Source organism: Arachis duranensis, chromosome 1 (assembly GCF_000817695.3).
Source record: "Arachis duranensis cultivar V14167 chromosome 1, aradu.V14167.gnm2.J7QH, whole genome shotgun sequence".
Classification (NCBI taxonomy): Eukaryota; Viridiplantae; Streptophyta; class Magnoliopsida; order Fabales; family Fabaceae; genus Arachis; species Arachis duranensis.
The window spans coordinates 42,556,987-42,569,645 of NC_029772.3; the positions used below are offsets into that span (position 1 = coordinate 42,556,987).

At 37.1% G+C, this 12,659-nt stretch overlaps 1 protein-coding gene across 1 annotated transcript; it reads right to left on the bottom strand.

Moving 5' to 3' along the window:
- Positions 1-6,331: 6,331 nt before the first annotated feature.
- LOC107487140 (uncharacterized) lies at positions 6,332-9,148 on the bottom strand. Its single transcript, XM_016107747.3, has 2 exons — positions 9,007-9,148; positions 6,332-7,469 (listed from the first exon to the last, which is right to left on the bottom strand). Exon 2 carries the CDS (start codon positions 7,448-7,450, stop codon positions 6,539-6,541), a length of 912 nt encoding a protein of 303 aa, XP_015963233.1. The 5' UTR covers positions 7,451-7,469; positions 9,007-9,148; the 3' UTR covers positions 6,332-6,538.
- Between the last annotated feature and the right edge of the window lie 3,511 nt (positions 9,149-12,659).

The window sequence follows — 12,659 nt, forward strand, 5'->3', positions numbered from 1 at the left end:
AAAGTATTAAACTTTAAATATAATTAAAATAAATTAAATATAAAAAATATTTTAAAAAACTTTAAATAAAAAAATATATTTTATCATTTTCTCAATATTAAATCTTAATTACAACTTATCTTTCTCATGATGCGTATTGCTTCTGCAATAGGAGTTCTCATTAAAGTGGACCTAGTCATTAAGTTGGCTGAGAGAGGACGATATACTCGAGTATGTGTTCAAATAAATTTAGGATTGCCAGTGATCAAGCATATCATTGTAGAAGGCGTAACTCATGTAGTGGAGTATGAAAATTTAAATTTAATTTATAATTCTTGTGCACGTTATGGTTACGATATGACACAGTGCTTGAGTAGAGTCTCTAGGGAAGGAAAAAGTGCTGATTTCGATGACACCAAGCCACGAGATGGTACCATGGCAGTGCCACATCCTGAGCCCGAAATTCACAATTCAAATGAAGTAGAACCTAATGTAGTAGGTGGCGTGACTGGTGAGAATCTTGCACCGAGTTTGCAAGAGGATTTGGAGGCTAATAATTTGGAAAGAAATAACGTTGAGGAGGCTTGCATGCATGATGAACCAAGCTGGGAGCAAGTTGTGAGGAAAGGTAAAACCAAGCTGGGCCAGAAGCAATCTAATAAGGTCCAACGAGGCATTCTATCCAGAACCGATTCAGGTAGAGTAATCAGGTCTATCATCCACTTCTCTCACACGAATGGATCCAGCACCTATCGCGCCAGAGTCGGGTCACGAGTCAAGGTCGGACACAGCGCTTCCCGTGTTGGTGAGACGTCGATCTCCTCAACCTGACACACCCCAGTGCCTTGCGGCTCCTTTCTCCGGACACGACTAAGGCCGGTGTCCTTACAGAGCTCGCCAGTTGAAAAGAGTGGAGGCACGATGGTGGAAGTATCGCCATGTCTTCTTGCAGCCGTGAAAGAGGGTGTTACCGTAGCGGTTCTATTGGAGAAGGAAGGCGCATTGCCGCCTGTTGCTACGTCGGTAGGCGGGAATAAGGAGATATTAGATGGAGATCCGGCAAACATGAAGGTCGCGGGAGTTACTTTCGCTGGACAAGCCTCGGTTTGAGGTTGGTGAAGCACTTTGATTTCTTTGTTTTATATTTTTATATTTTATATTATGGATAGTTTAAATATAATAGTTTGGAATATTAGGGGTGCTTCTAATAAGTTAGCCCGGGTGAATTGTGAAGAGCTGGTTAGAAAATTTAAACCTGTAATTTTCATTGTGGTTGAAACTCACTGTCCTTTTCAACACTTGAAATTGTTCTGGGAAAGACTTGGTTATCACCCTATTGGTATAGTGGAGGCGTCAGAACATAAAGGGGGTATCTGGTTCCTTTCTACAATGCAGGGTGCTCACTGCAAATGGGTTGATGCTTTCGATCAATGTGTTACAGTTGAGGTTCAGGTAAATAATGTGATTTGGAGGTGCAATGATATCTATGGTAGTCCTCAATTTAATACCAGAGTTCTGCTCTGGGATTATCTTGTTACTCAGTCTTCATCTTTCTGTGGGCCATGGATTGTTCTTGGCGATTTTAATGAAGTACTATTCTCTCATGAATCTAAGGGTTGTCTCTTCTCGAGTCGCCATGCAGATCGGCTTGCTGCCTCTCTAGGGGATAGTGATCTGTTTGACTTACAAACTATTGGAAGACGATTTTCTTGGTACAGAAGGGTTAAAATGGTGTTGAGGTGGCGAAAAAACTTGACTGGGTTTGTATCAACAGTGGATGGTTATCTCTCTTTCCAGAGGCTTATGCAGAAATTTTAAATAGGCTTCAGTCTAATCATTGTCCGATTCTAGTACGCTGTACAGGTCGTCCCCAACTGAAAAAGAATAGACCTTTTCGGTTTATTGCGGCTTGGGCAACTCATCCGGGTTACAGAGATATTGTGAACCAGTCATGGCAAGCTAGCTACAGAGAGATGCATGGCAAGCTTTCAGAAGTGTAGAAGAACTCTTTGGAGTTTAATTCTACAGTGTTTGGTAACATTTTTGTTAAGAAATGCGAATTGGAGAGACAGATTAATTTCCTTCAGAAGTGACTAGAAGTAATGGAAGATTTGTCTATGCGGCAAAAAGAACAACAGCTGATTGAGGAATTTAATAACACGCTTGTGTAGGAGGAACTTCTATGGTTTCAGAAATCCAGAGAGTAGTGGGTAAAATTCGGGGATAGAAATACCAAGTTCTTTCATGTCCAGACTCTTGTGCGGAGAAAACATAATAAGATTCATGGTCTCTTTCTTCAAGATGGGGTATGGGAAACGGACCCAGATGTCCTTAGAAGGGAAGCTGAATCCTTTTATAAATGCCTATTCTGCTAGTCAGAGGATGTAGACTTAGGTTGTCTTGGTGATGTGCCGCTGCCTTCCCTGAATAATGAAGCCTGTTGTAGCCTCACAACGCCAGTTACTTTGGAAGAAGTTAAGTCAGCTGTTTTCAGTATGCATTCTTTTAAGGCGCCGGGCCCTAATGCGTTTCAGGCTTTCTTCTTTAAAGAATATTGGGAGATTGTTGGTTTTGATGTTTGGACTATGGTTCGTCATGCGTTCTCTGGTTTGGATATGGATCCAAGGATGATGGAAACTCTTGTGGTTCTTATTCCGAAGGTAGAAAACCCGGTTTCCATGAAGGATTTCCGACCTATTAGTCTTTGTAATGTGGTTTACAAAGTTATAACGAAGGTCCTGGTCAATAGACTTCGTCCCCATCTCAAAGAGATTGTTGGGCCCCTTCAAGGAGGGTTTATTCCGAGGAGAGGAGCCCCTGACAACATCATTGTAGCACAAGCGGTTCTCCATTTCATGAAGAAGACAAAGTCAAAGAAAGGTACCCTGGCCTTTAAGATTGATCTGGAGAAAGCGTATAATAGAGTGGATTGGGAATTTCTGAAACAAACCCTTGTGAGTTTTGGCTTTCCTCCTCCAACAGTCAATCTGATTATGCATTGTGTCACTGCTTCCTCACTGTCTATCCTCTGGAATGGGGATAGATTAAATAGCTTCACTCCGAGTAGGGGTCTTAGGCAAGGAGATCCTATATCATCGTATTTGTTTGTGTTGTGTATGGAGAGATTGTCCTGTTCTATTAATCAGCAAGTTGATAAGGGCTTGTGGAAGCCGGTTGCGGTTTCTAGAGGGGGTCCAAGAATTTCTCATTTGATGTTTGCCAATGATTTGTTTCTTTTCTGTAAAGCCGAAAAATAACAAGTTCAAACTGTAATGGTAGCTTTGGAAAATTTCTGCAGAGCCTCTGGGATGAAGGTTAATGTGGAGAAATCTAAAGCACTATGCTCCAGGAATGTTTCAGCGACAAGAAAAGAGATTTTCACCGGAGTGTCCTCCATCAAATTCGTCCAGAACTTGGGCAAGTATTTAGGGGTGAACCTTAATCACTCTCGGGTGACACGCATAACTTTCAACGATGTTCTGGACAAGATTTGGGGAAGGCTAGCTAGCTGGAAAGGGAGATTGCTTAATAAGGCAGGAAGACTCTGTTTGCTTAACTCGGTAGTGACTGCGATTTCTACTTACCGCATGCAAGTATCTCTCTTCCCTAAAGGGGTAACTAATAAAATCGAATCCAAGATGCGAAAATTTCTATGGAAGGGTCAAGCTGATGATAGAGGCCTGAATCTAGTTAATTAAAAGTGTTGGTCACCCCTAAGAAGTTTGGAGGTCTGGGAATTAGATATCCTTTTTGTGCTAATATTGCTCTTCTTGAAAAACTAGTTTGGCAACTTTTTCACCATCCGGACAAGCTATGGGTTCAACTGTTGACGGAAAAATACCATTCTTCTAAGGATGATTGCTTCAGTTGGTCTCGAGGAAGGGGATCTTATGTTTGGAAGAGTATATGTCGAGCTTGGGATATCCTGAAGGAAGGTTTTATTTGGTGCATTGGGGATTTAGATCAGAACTTTTGGTTTTCTAAATGGAGAAGAGAGGGGCGACTGTGTCAGGAGATGAATTATGTTCACATTTTTTATTCGGATCTCAGGATCTTGGATCTTTGGTCATCTGGACAGTGGAACTTTGAGAATATATTCTCCTCTGAATCAGTCTCTGCAGAGCAATATTAACTCTTACAACCCGGATGTTCAAGCTGGTTTAGAGGTCGGTTAGTGTTAGACTGGTGCGGCGTCAAAGGTTTATGATACTCGTACTGGTTATTTGTGGCTCAGTAAGAAGATGTTTAGTTGAGAGGATAGGAGTAATTGGCTTTGGCTTTGGCATCAACATGTTCCGGAAAAGTACAAATTTTTGGCCTGGCTATGCCTTTAGGAGGCTCTTCCTACTGCTGCATGTTGTTTTAGGAAGGACATTTCGCACACGAATAGCTGTCCACGATGTTTCTCAAGTCAGGAATCGATTTTACATGTATTCGGGATTGTCCAAAAGCCCAACTAGTTTGGCAAGCTTTAGGGATCTCCGATGAACCAGTGGATTTGATGAGTTGGTTCTTACATAACAGCAAACAGCGCCCCTTTAGATTCTTTTCTGGTCTCTGATGGATTTGGCGTTCGAGGAATAACGTGATCTTTCATCCTCATGAGCATTGGATCACAGACAAGGTGATTGGTATGGCTTTGTCCTTAGAAAAAGAATTCCGAAATATTTTTGAGTTGCAACGACTGTCTATCCCCTCTACCATTAGTGGCTCTTGGATTCCCCCCTTAGTGGGTACTTTTAAGATTAATTGTGATGCTAGCTATCCTGGCAATGGTGCTCGAGTTGGTTTGCTTGTGTTAGCAGAGATTGGAAGGGAAGGTGGCAACGAGGCTGTTTGAGAACAATTGAGAGTCGTAACATTTTGCAAGGAGAGTTATTTGCTATTTGGAGAGGCTTTCTTTTAGTATGGGACTCGGGACAAAGAGACATTATATGCAAAACAGACTGTGTGGAGGCTTTTACTATTGTCAATAATTTACATGATTGCTTTGGGTTTATTGATCCTTTGATGTTAAGAATTCGAGATATCATGTCTTGGAAATGGCGTGCTGATCTTCGATTGATCTTAACAGATGTAAATACAGTAGCACATTATGGCAAAGACTGCAATGAGAACCCTTTCTCTCCAATTGAAGCTTCCGTTGCCTTAAAAGGAGTTTGAGAATAATATTCAACGAGACTACTTTTCTTAAGCAATTTTTTGTTTATTTTTTCTTTGTTAGTTGTGTTTTCCTTTTTAAGTCACCAAAAAAAAAATACTTTGTCGACCTCTTATTTTATACCGAAACTATAAATATTAGAGCTTCTATCCATTAATTCCACAGATAACATTAGATATATTATAATAAAGAAACATGGCAGAGCTTCTATCCATTAATTCCACAGGGAATTAGATATATTCTAATAAAGAAACTTGGCGGAGCATCTATCCATTAATTCTATATCATAGATAAATATAAATATTATATCTATTATAATAAACTTGGCATCTATTAAATGATTGTGGATACTAAAATATTCTACGAAACAGAAACAATAGAATAACAACCGAAAACCATTACTTCGATATTTCAACATGTATTTCACATTTCATTGAAAATTTTTATACCTATATTTTACTTTTAAAAATAATTAAAATTGTTTGTTGGTGATTGCATATATATAATTATAATAAACATTAAGCAATTAGATAGAATATCTCTGGTACTGTGTTTGCTTTCCATCTTTCATCACAAGTATTTTAGTCAAATTTCTGATAAATGTGATAAGGTCCAAACTAAGATTATGAGCTCGTGATTTCTCCTAATCAATAAACAACATACTTGAGAAGGAAAGGTAGCACAAGAATTTTGATGCTTCATATTTTGTCCTATATTAATAATCTTTTCCCATTGAACTATTATTGCGGTCTACTAACCTCGATTGTTTTTCTATATAAGAATGACAACGACAGGCAATTATGAACACCACAACAACATTTTTTAAAACGAGATTTTTTCAGGAGTTATCGTTTAAATATTGAAAGAATCTAGGAATGATAGTATTGCATTCTTAGAAGAAAAGGATTGAATTGAAATAAAATATCTAATTATATATTATGTGTCAAGCTTAGTTTTAATTGGTTAAAACCACACCACAAGATTAGTTGAGGAACATTTGTTATTTCAACTTGGCCCCTAATATGTGGTCTTAGATTAATGATTTCATATTTGATTTAACGTTTCGTGGGTCCTGTGTTTCCTGGCTGCCAGCTAGGTAAGTTGTATCCATCAACCTCCACAGAAATTTGTTGGACTAAATAGCAATTGTAAATAAGTCAACAAGGTACATGAAATAATGAAATATGGATCAAGTACAAACTAATGCTTGAGATTGAAATTTGAAATCAAATAATCTCCAGAGATACTTGATAAGTTAATATCACCTTAGTTATTGTCTTTGAACACAAGAAACGTATCTTTTATTAAGACACAAAATATAGAAGCTATCTCTTCTAATCAGGGGGAAATTTTATGAAAAATTTCTAACATTTGAGATAGGATACATAACATAACTTCTCAGTACTTTCCTCTCCATGAAACCCACTTCAGTTTGAGTTGGTACCACAAAGGGGGTATTCCCAGAACTCCTTTTGCTAGCCTTGAATCAAACACATCAAATTGGAACTTACTTAGGGTATTTAAGATAACCTCAGCAGGCACTGCTGGCAGGAGCACTGGAACTGCCTCAGCAGGGACACTCTTGGCCAACTGCCGAGCTTTCTGTAAGTGAGCATTGGCTACCGATGCCATGTCGAAAACAGCATTGCGAAGCCCCTCACGAGGATCCAATCGTACCTCGTCTCGACCGCCTTGTTTAACTATCAAACCATGCTTGAATGCCACTTCAGTTGGTATGTAAGAAAAATGGCGGTTGCGGCTTGCATGATACGGCAGTGATTTGAGGAGAAGGAGAATGCCGCTGGCCTTTCCAATGTGTGAGGCTGCATGGTCTGCTGCAGTTGAATTGATCCCACCAGCTTGAAGGGTCAAGTAAAGCATGGTTGATACTGTGTCCTCAGCATATTTCTCCAATTCTTGAATGGTTTCTGGCATTTCAGTGTCCTCTCTTCTTGCGTCATTGATCCTGGCTTCAACAGATCGTTTCAACCATGTCTTACTAAGCTTGGTCTCTGCTATCACAGACGAAAGGGCCTGCGCTGTTGGGTGTTCAATCAATTTATTGGAGTACATTTTGTCTATGGCCTCTTGCCACCATACAAGGCGCATAAGACCGATCCTGGTATCTGAAGCTACATCCATAGCTCTAGATGTTTCAACATTCAAGGCGCGGAGTGCAAATGCTGCCTTCCGCATAGATGGGGGCAGTTCAAGAAGGCAAAGATAGTGATGATAATCATAGCTACGCACTTGTTGTACACAATACGAGAAAGCTGCTCTTAAGCTGCTAACTGCCGGAGTACCAGTCATCAAAGCTTCACCTGGGTGCCTATGAGACAACTTACATTAATCACAATTAGTATCACAAGCAACGATAAAAGTTTCAGCAAAAAAATTCCTATTTATGGAACTGCATAAATATAATAAGGACAATAAAACCAGTATATGACTTAATAAATTCAGGAATCACATTTATGGTTGGGATCTATAGTCCCTAAAATGTATATGTACAATAAGGAAGCATAATTAAACAACAAGTTTGAAGTCATTAGTCTTAACAACTAATCAATGATTTTGTAGAGTTACCAATTGCTCTCGATGGCACAAAATCTTTCTTCTCTCTCAGTTCTTGTAACTATTTACTCTTGGAACTATGATTAAAACTTGTAGAAACTGTATCAAGTCCAAGTTGGGGAACTAGAAGTACATCAACGTCAATTTTCCCAGAAAAGCTAATATGATAAAGTGTCTTCTGTTCATGTGCATGCTTGTGAGAGAGAGAAGTGAAGAATAATGATAAATTAGCATCGTCGTGACTAATACATGTATTGCACAGGCTTTAGTGACAAACAATCATGGCTAAAACCATGAGAAGTCAAGAACAAAACACTCCTCTGCACCCAAACATCAGTTTAAGTGGGTTTACCATAGCATTGAAACCATATTAAAAGAGTAAGCATCTACAAAGTTATGCTCAATTTACAAAAGTATGTCAGACTGTGTCTATTTGAGGACTAGATTCTATATTAGAGAATATTTAATACATTCTCAAGAAAATTTACTCAAGCAAGGTGGATTGCAAGGTCTGTTAACGGCATCAAGATGACAGGCTTTAGCCTAACAGTTCCGACATTAAAAATCACAAACATCATACTTTAATAATCCTCAAAATTCTAAGTATTAACTTGATCACCTCTTTCAAACAAATGACGAGCATGAACTGGACCTCAAGAAAAAATAAGTCCTTTGGACAATGAAACCAAAGCTCTATAAATAACCGCGTTCATATGATAGAATAAGAAGATTTGACAGCTAGATAATCAAGACTTATGCATTGCAGCATAAAACTAATATGCATGAACAAGGTTATATTTGGTTAGATTTTGAAGGCCAGCCATTCCAAATTTGTAGCAACTGGTTAAAGCAGCATAAATTTGTACAAGTTCTTAACTTATTTACTAATCCCTATGCATTAACTTCAGAACACGGCATAGTTCTCCCTATCCATAATCCATGCAACTATACAACTATGGCAGCATGTTCACGAATGGGGAAAAAAGTTCTAACTGCTTTACACACAGATTGCAATAGGTGGGCACGCATAGGAATGTATGGAAATGGAGTAAGAGGCGAAAAAGAATGTGATCTTGGAAATATAGAAAGAAGAAGCACACCCATGTGTTACGAGGAATTACATCAAACACTAGGTGTGCATTCCCATGGTAAGGGACATTGCAACTACCAAGTAGTATCATCCTAAAAAAGATTTTTATCTTCCTTTTTAAAAAACAAAGCAGTATAATAACGACCGCAGATCTTAAGCATATGTGTGTGTGTGTGTGATTATTTTGGTAACACATGCTTACCCGAAACAGTATAACGGGGATGGTTTTTGTTTGCTCGTCACTGCAAAGAAAATAAACGTGATAGGTTCGTTATTGTTATTGCAACCAAAAATGTAGATGGCTCTTCTCTGGTGCAAAGGAGGGAAAATTCTCGCGAATGGGCCACGTGGATCACCCAACGATCTAGGGAAAGTCCACTTCAAGCTTTGCTCCTAATAGAATAATAACATTGCACAATCTGAGACAAAATAAAAATAAAAATAAATTCTCAACATAGATGAGATCTCCAAGACTGCAAACTTTGATTCCACCTAGACCACTCTTACCCGAAGTAGCGATAGAGGATGTTCTTCAATCTGGAGCAGCTGCGACGAGGTGGAGCAGATGCAACGAGGCGGAGCAGATGCGACGAGGCGGTGACCGGAAGCACCGGACGATCTGCCACAACCGAGTTGATCAATCCACAAGGCCTGCAAGAAGGAAGCAACGGTGATGGGAAATGGCTTGGCCAGGCGGCGAAAAGGTTCTTCTTCGCACGTCGCCGTTGTAGCGCTGAGTAGGACGGAAATGGAAGTTTTCTTGCAACACCCAGGGACGATGAGCAGCTCTGAAGAAGCGAGGTTGAAGATTTTCAGAATTTCAAAACAGGGCGGGCACGCGGGTCTAATTAAAAAAGAAAAAGAGAACGAAGGTCGCGAAACAGAAGCAGGTCATGCTCGAACCCAAGAACCAGGACAGTTCCAGACACTCCGAAACAAGCAGCAAACTGAGCAAGGGTCAGGAAACGCGACGGTCCAATGCGCAGCAGTGGAATCGGCGAGAGTCGACGAGCAAACGGAGACGGAGGAGGCGAGGCGTGCCACGGCAGCTAGTGGCATGGCGAGCTGCAGTTGAAGATAGTGCGGTCCTTCTTTCTCCTTTGCGATGACCAGAAAGAAGCGGTGGAGCCGGCGAAGTCTTCAACTTCAGGAGGCGAAGTGGAAGCATCCAACCGCGACGCCTCGTTCTCGTGGTGACGGCATGGTGGCTGGAAGATTAGGTATCCATCTTCTGACTAGGGCGGGTCGGGTCTGATTTGTACTGTACTGTACTGGTGGTGCGGGTTCTGGTTTTCGGCCGGTTCAGCTTTGCCCGCAGTGGGCCAAAGAAAAGTTCGAATATTATATTTTTTTTAACTTTGTTCAATGTAGTATCTAAAATTAGGATAAAATATATTTTTTATTTTTAAAATTGGTTAAAAATTTTAAAAATATTTTTAAGTTTTATTTTATTTTAATTTTATTATAAATTTTTTTATTTGTATTAGATATATTTTTGACAATTAAAGTTTAAAAATGTATAATAAATATGTTTGATTTATTTGTGTTAAAAATTATTTTTATAAAGTTATTTTTGAATTGGTCACATTTTTTTGAAAAATTAGTCATTAGGATAAATTTGATGCAAAAAAAAATTTTTAGGATAAAATTAAAGCAAAATAAAATTTAAGAATATTTTAATTTTTTTAATAAATTTCAAAAACAAAAAATATATTTTATCCTTAAAATTAGTTTATATAAATTAACAAAATCAAGAAAATTTTAGTATAAAAAAAAAACAAATAAGCAACTTGAATTATAATTTGTAATATGATTATCATATTTATTTTATTTTATCTTCTTGTATCTCTTTATATTTTTATAGTGATTTAGTTGGTATAATTTTTTATAAAGGGATAAACCGATAAAGTGTAGGAACTCATTTTTTGAAAAACTAATTTTTTTATTATTTTATAATTTATTTCACAAAATTTAGAATCACGGCCCAATAACTAATTGTGAGGCTGGCCTAATAATAAAAAAATAAAAAAAAATTAGAAAATAATACTTAATAGGTTAAATTTGACTTTACAAGGGTAATTAATTTTTCTAAGTCAAATTTGACTAATAAAAAGTAAACACTTGCTTGCCAATAGTTTATTTTTTTCACTAGAGAGTTTTTGATTCGGGAATTCACTTTTAGTGATGATTTTACGTGCGTCAAGAGAAAGTTAGTAACCAAAAACTCGGAAGCATTGGTAAAAATAATTTCTACCTTAGTAATTGTATCCCAAGATTAATATTAGCCATCCATTCATGTTTTATTTCTTGAAACATAAATCTTAACCATTAATTATTTTACCACATGGTAAAAGTTACTCCAAACCGAATTTCTAACTAGTATTCCGCAGACGACTCCCATACATCTCGAATTCTCTTATTTGCCACCTAAGTAACTCACTCCTCCCTCTCGGCCTCTGGACCAAGATTATCTTAGCCTCTCATCCCTCTCTATTGTATTTTTAACCACAAGCAACTAACCGCAGTTAATTACTGATAAACACGTCATTATGATGCTAATTATTCTCTCTCAAACTCATGCCCCTTCCCTTTAAATCTCAACCCCTTTTCTTCTTATTTTTTTAGCCTTTTACCATCATAAATTTAGCAAGACTCTAAATTTTAATTTAAAAGAACATTGGTCACAAATTTTACACACACTTGTGTATTTTTATCATCTTTTTTGATAGAGAGAGAGAGAAAGAGAGAGAGAGAGAGGGAGAAGGAGAGGGAGAGAGAGAGAAGTGAGCTATTCCACTCAGCATGATGTACAGTCCCAAAAGAACACAAATTCAAGTTTAAAGTGATCAAATTTTAACACTTTTATGACACTTTCGGTCAAGAAAGAAAAACTGCACCATATCCAAATATGTTCCAGCCTTTGTGAAAGTATTTTCTAGTGTTTGAGAGATCTAGTGATTGAAGTAAATAAGAGGTAAGGATTATGAATAGTTAGAATATGTTTGTGCTTGATTCAGTGTTCATATAAGCCATTTTGTGGTGATTTTGTACTTAATTTTATAATCTATAAATTTAGTAGTGCTTCTTTATTTTTGACTTATTATTTGAGTGATATATCAAGCTTATTTGCCTCTAAAAATTATATGGAATCACTGAAATTAAATCGAACACTTGAGGTTTAAGTTTCAAGTCTTAAACATCACTAAAAGTGAGTAAAAATAAAAAAAAATTAAACCCCTGAAAATTCTGGCATTAAAAGATCTAGAAAATAACTTGTTAGAGGATTAGAAAGAAGATAGAAAACTGATTTTAATTCTATGAAACAAGTGTGTAAAAATAAAAAAGAGTGTTATAGTCATTTTTAGATAAAAAAGAGGGTTAAATATGTAATTTAAATATAAAAGAAGTAAAATTCTGAACTTAGTGTCATTAAGAATAAATTAATAATTATATAAATTAGTTGGATCGAAATTGTAAGTAAAATAAAATTTTGGATCTAAATCAAAGCTGTAGTAAAAGTTAGAAGTAAAATGATAAAAAGTGGTAACTAAAACAAGTAAATAAATTAATAAAGAATAACATGATATTTTAAGTCCCTAGGGGTAAAATTGAAATAAATTAAAAATGATTAGGGTTAATTGGCAAAGTTTTAATGCTAAATACAATTAAACGAATAAACTAGAGCATCGAGGGATAAAATGATAATTTTGGGCATATAGTAAATGTAAAAATGGTTAATTAACTTAATAAATGATAAAATGATATGTTAGGGAGGATACGAAGATAAAATGGTAAAGTAATAACATTAGTGGTGAAAGCGTCACTAAAAAACTAAAGAAAATAGTAAAAGGAGAA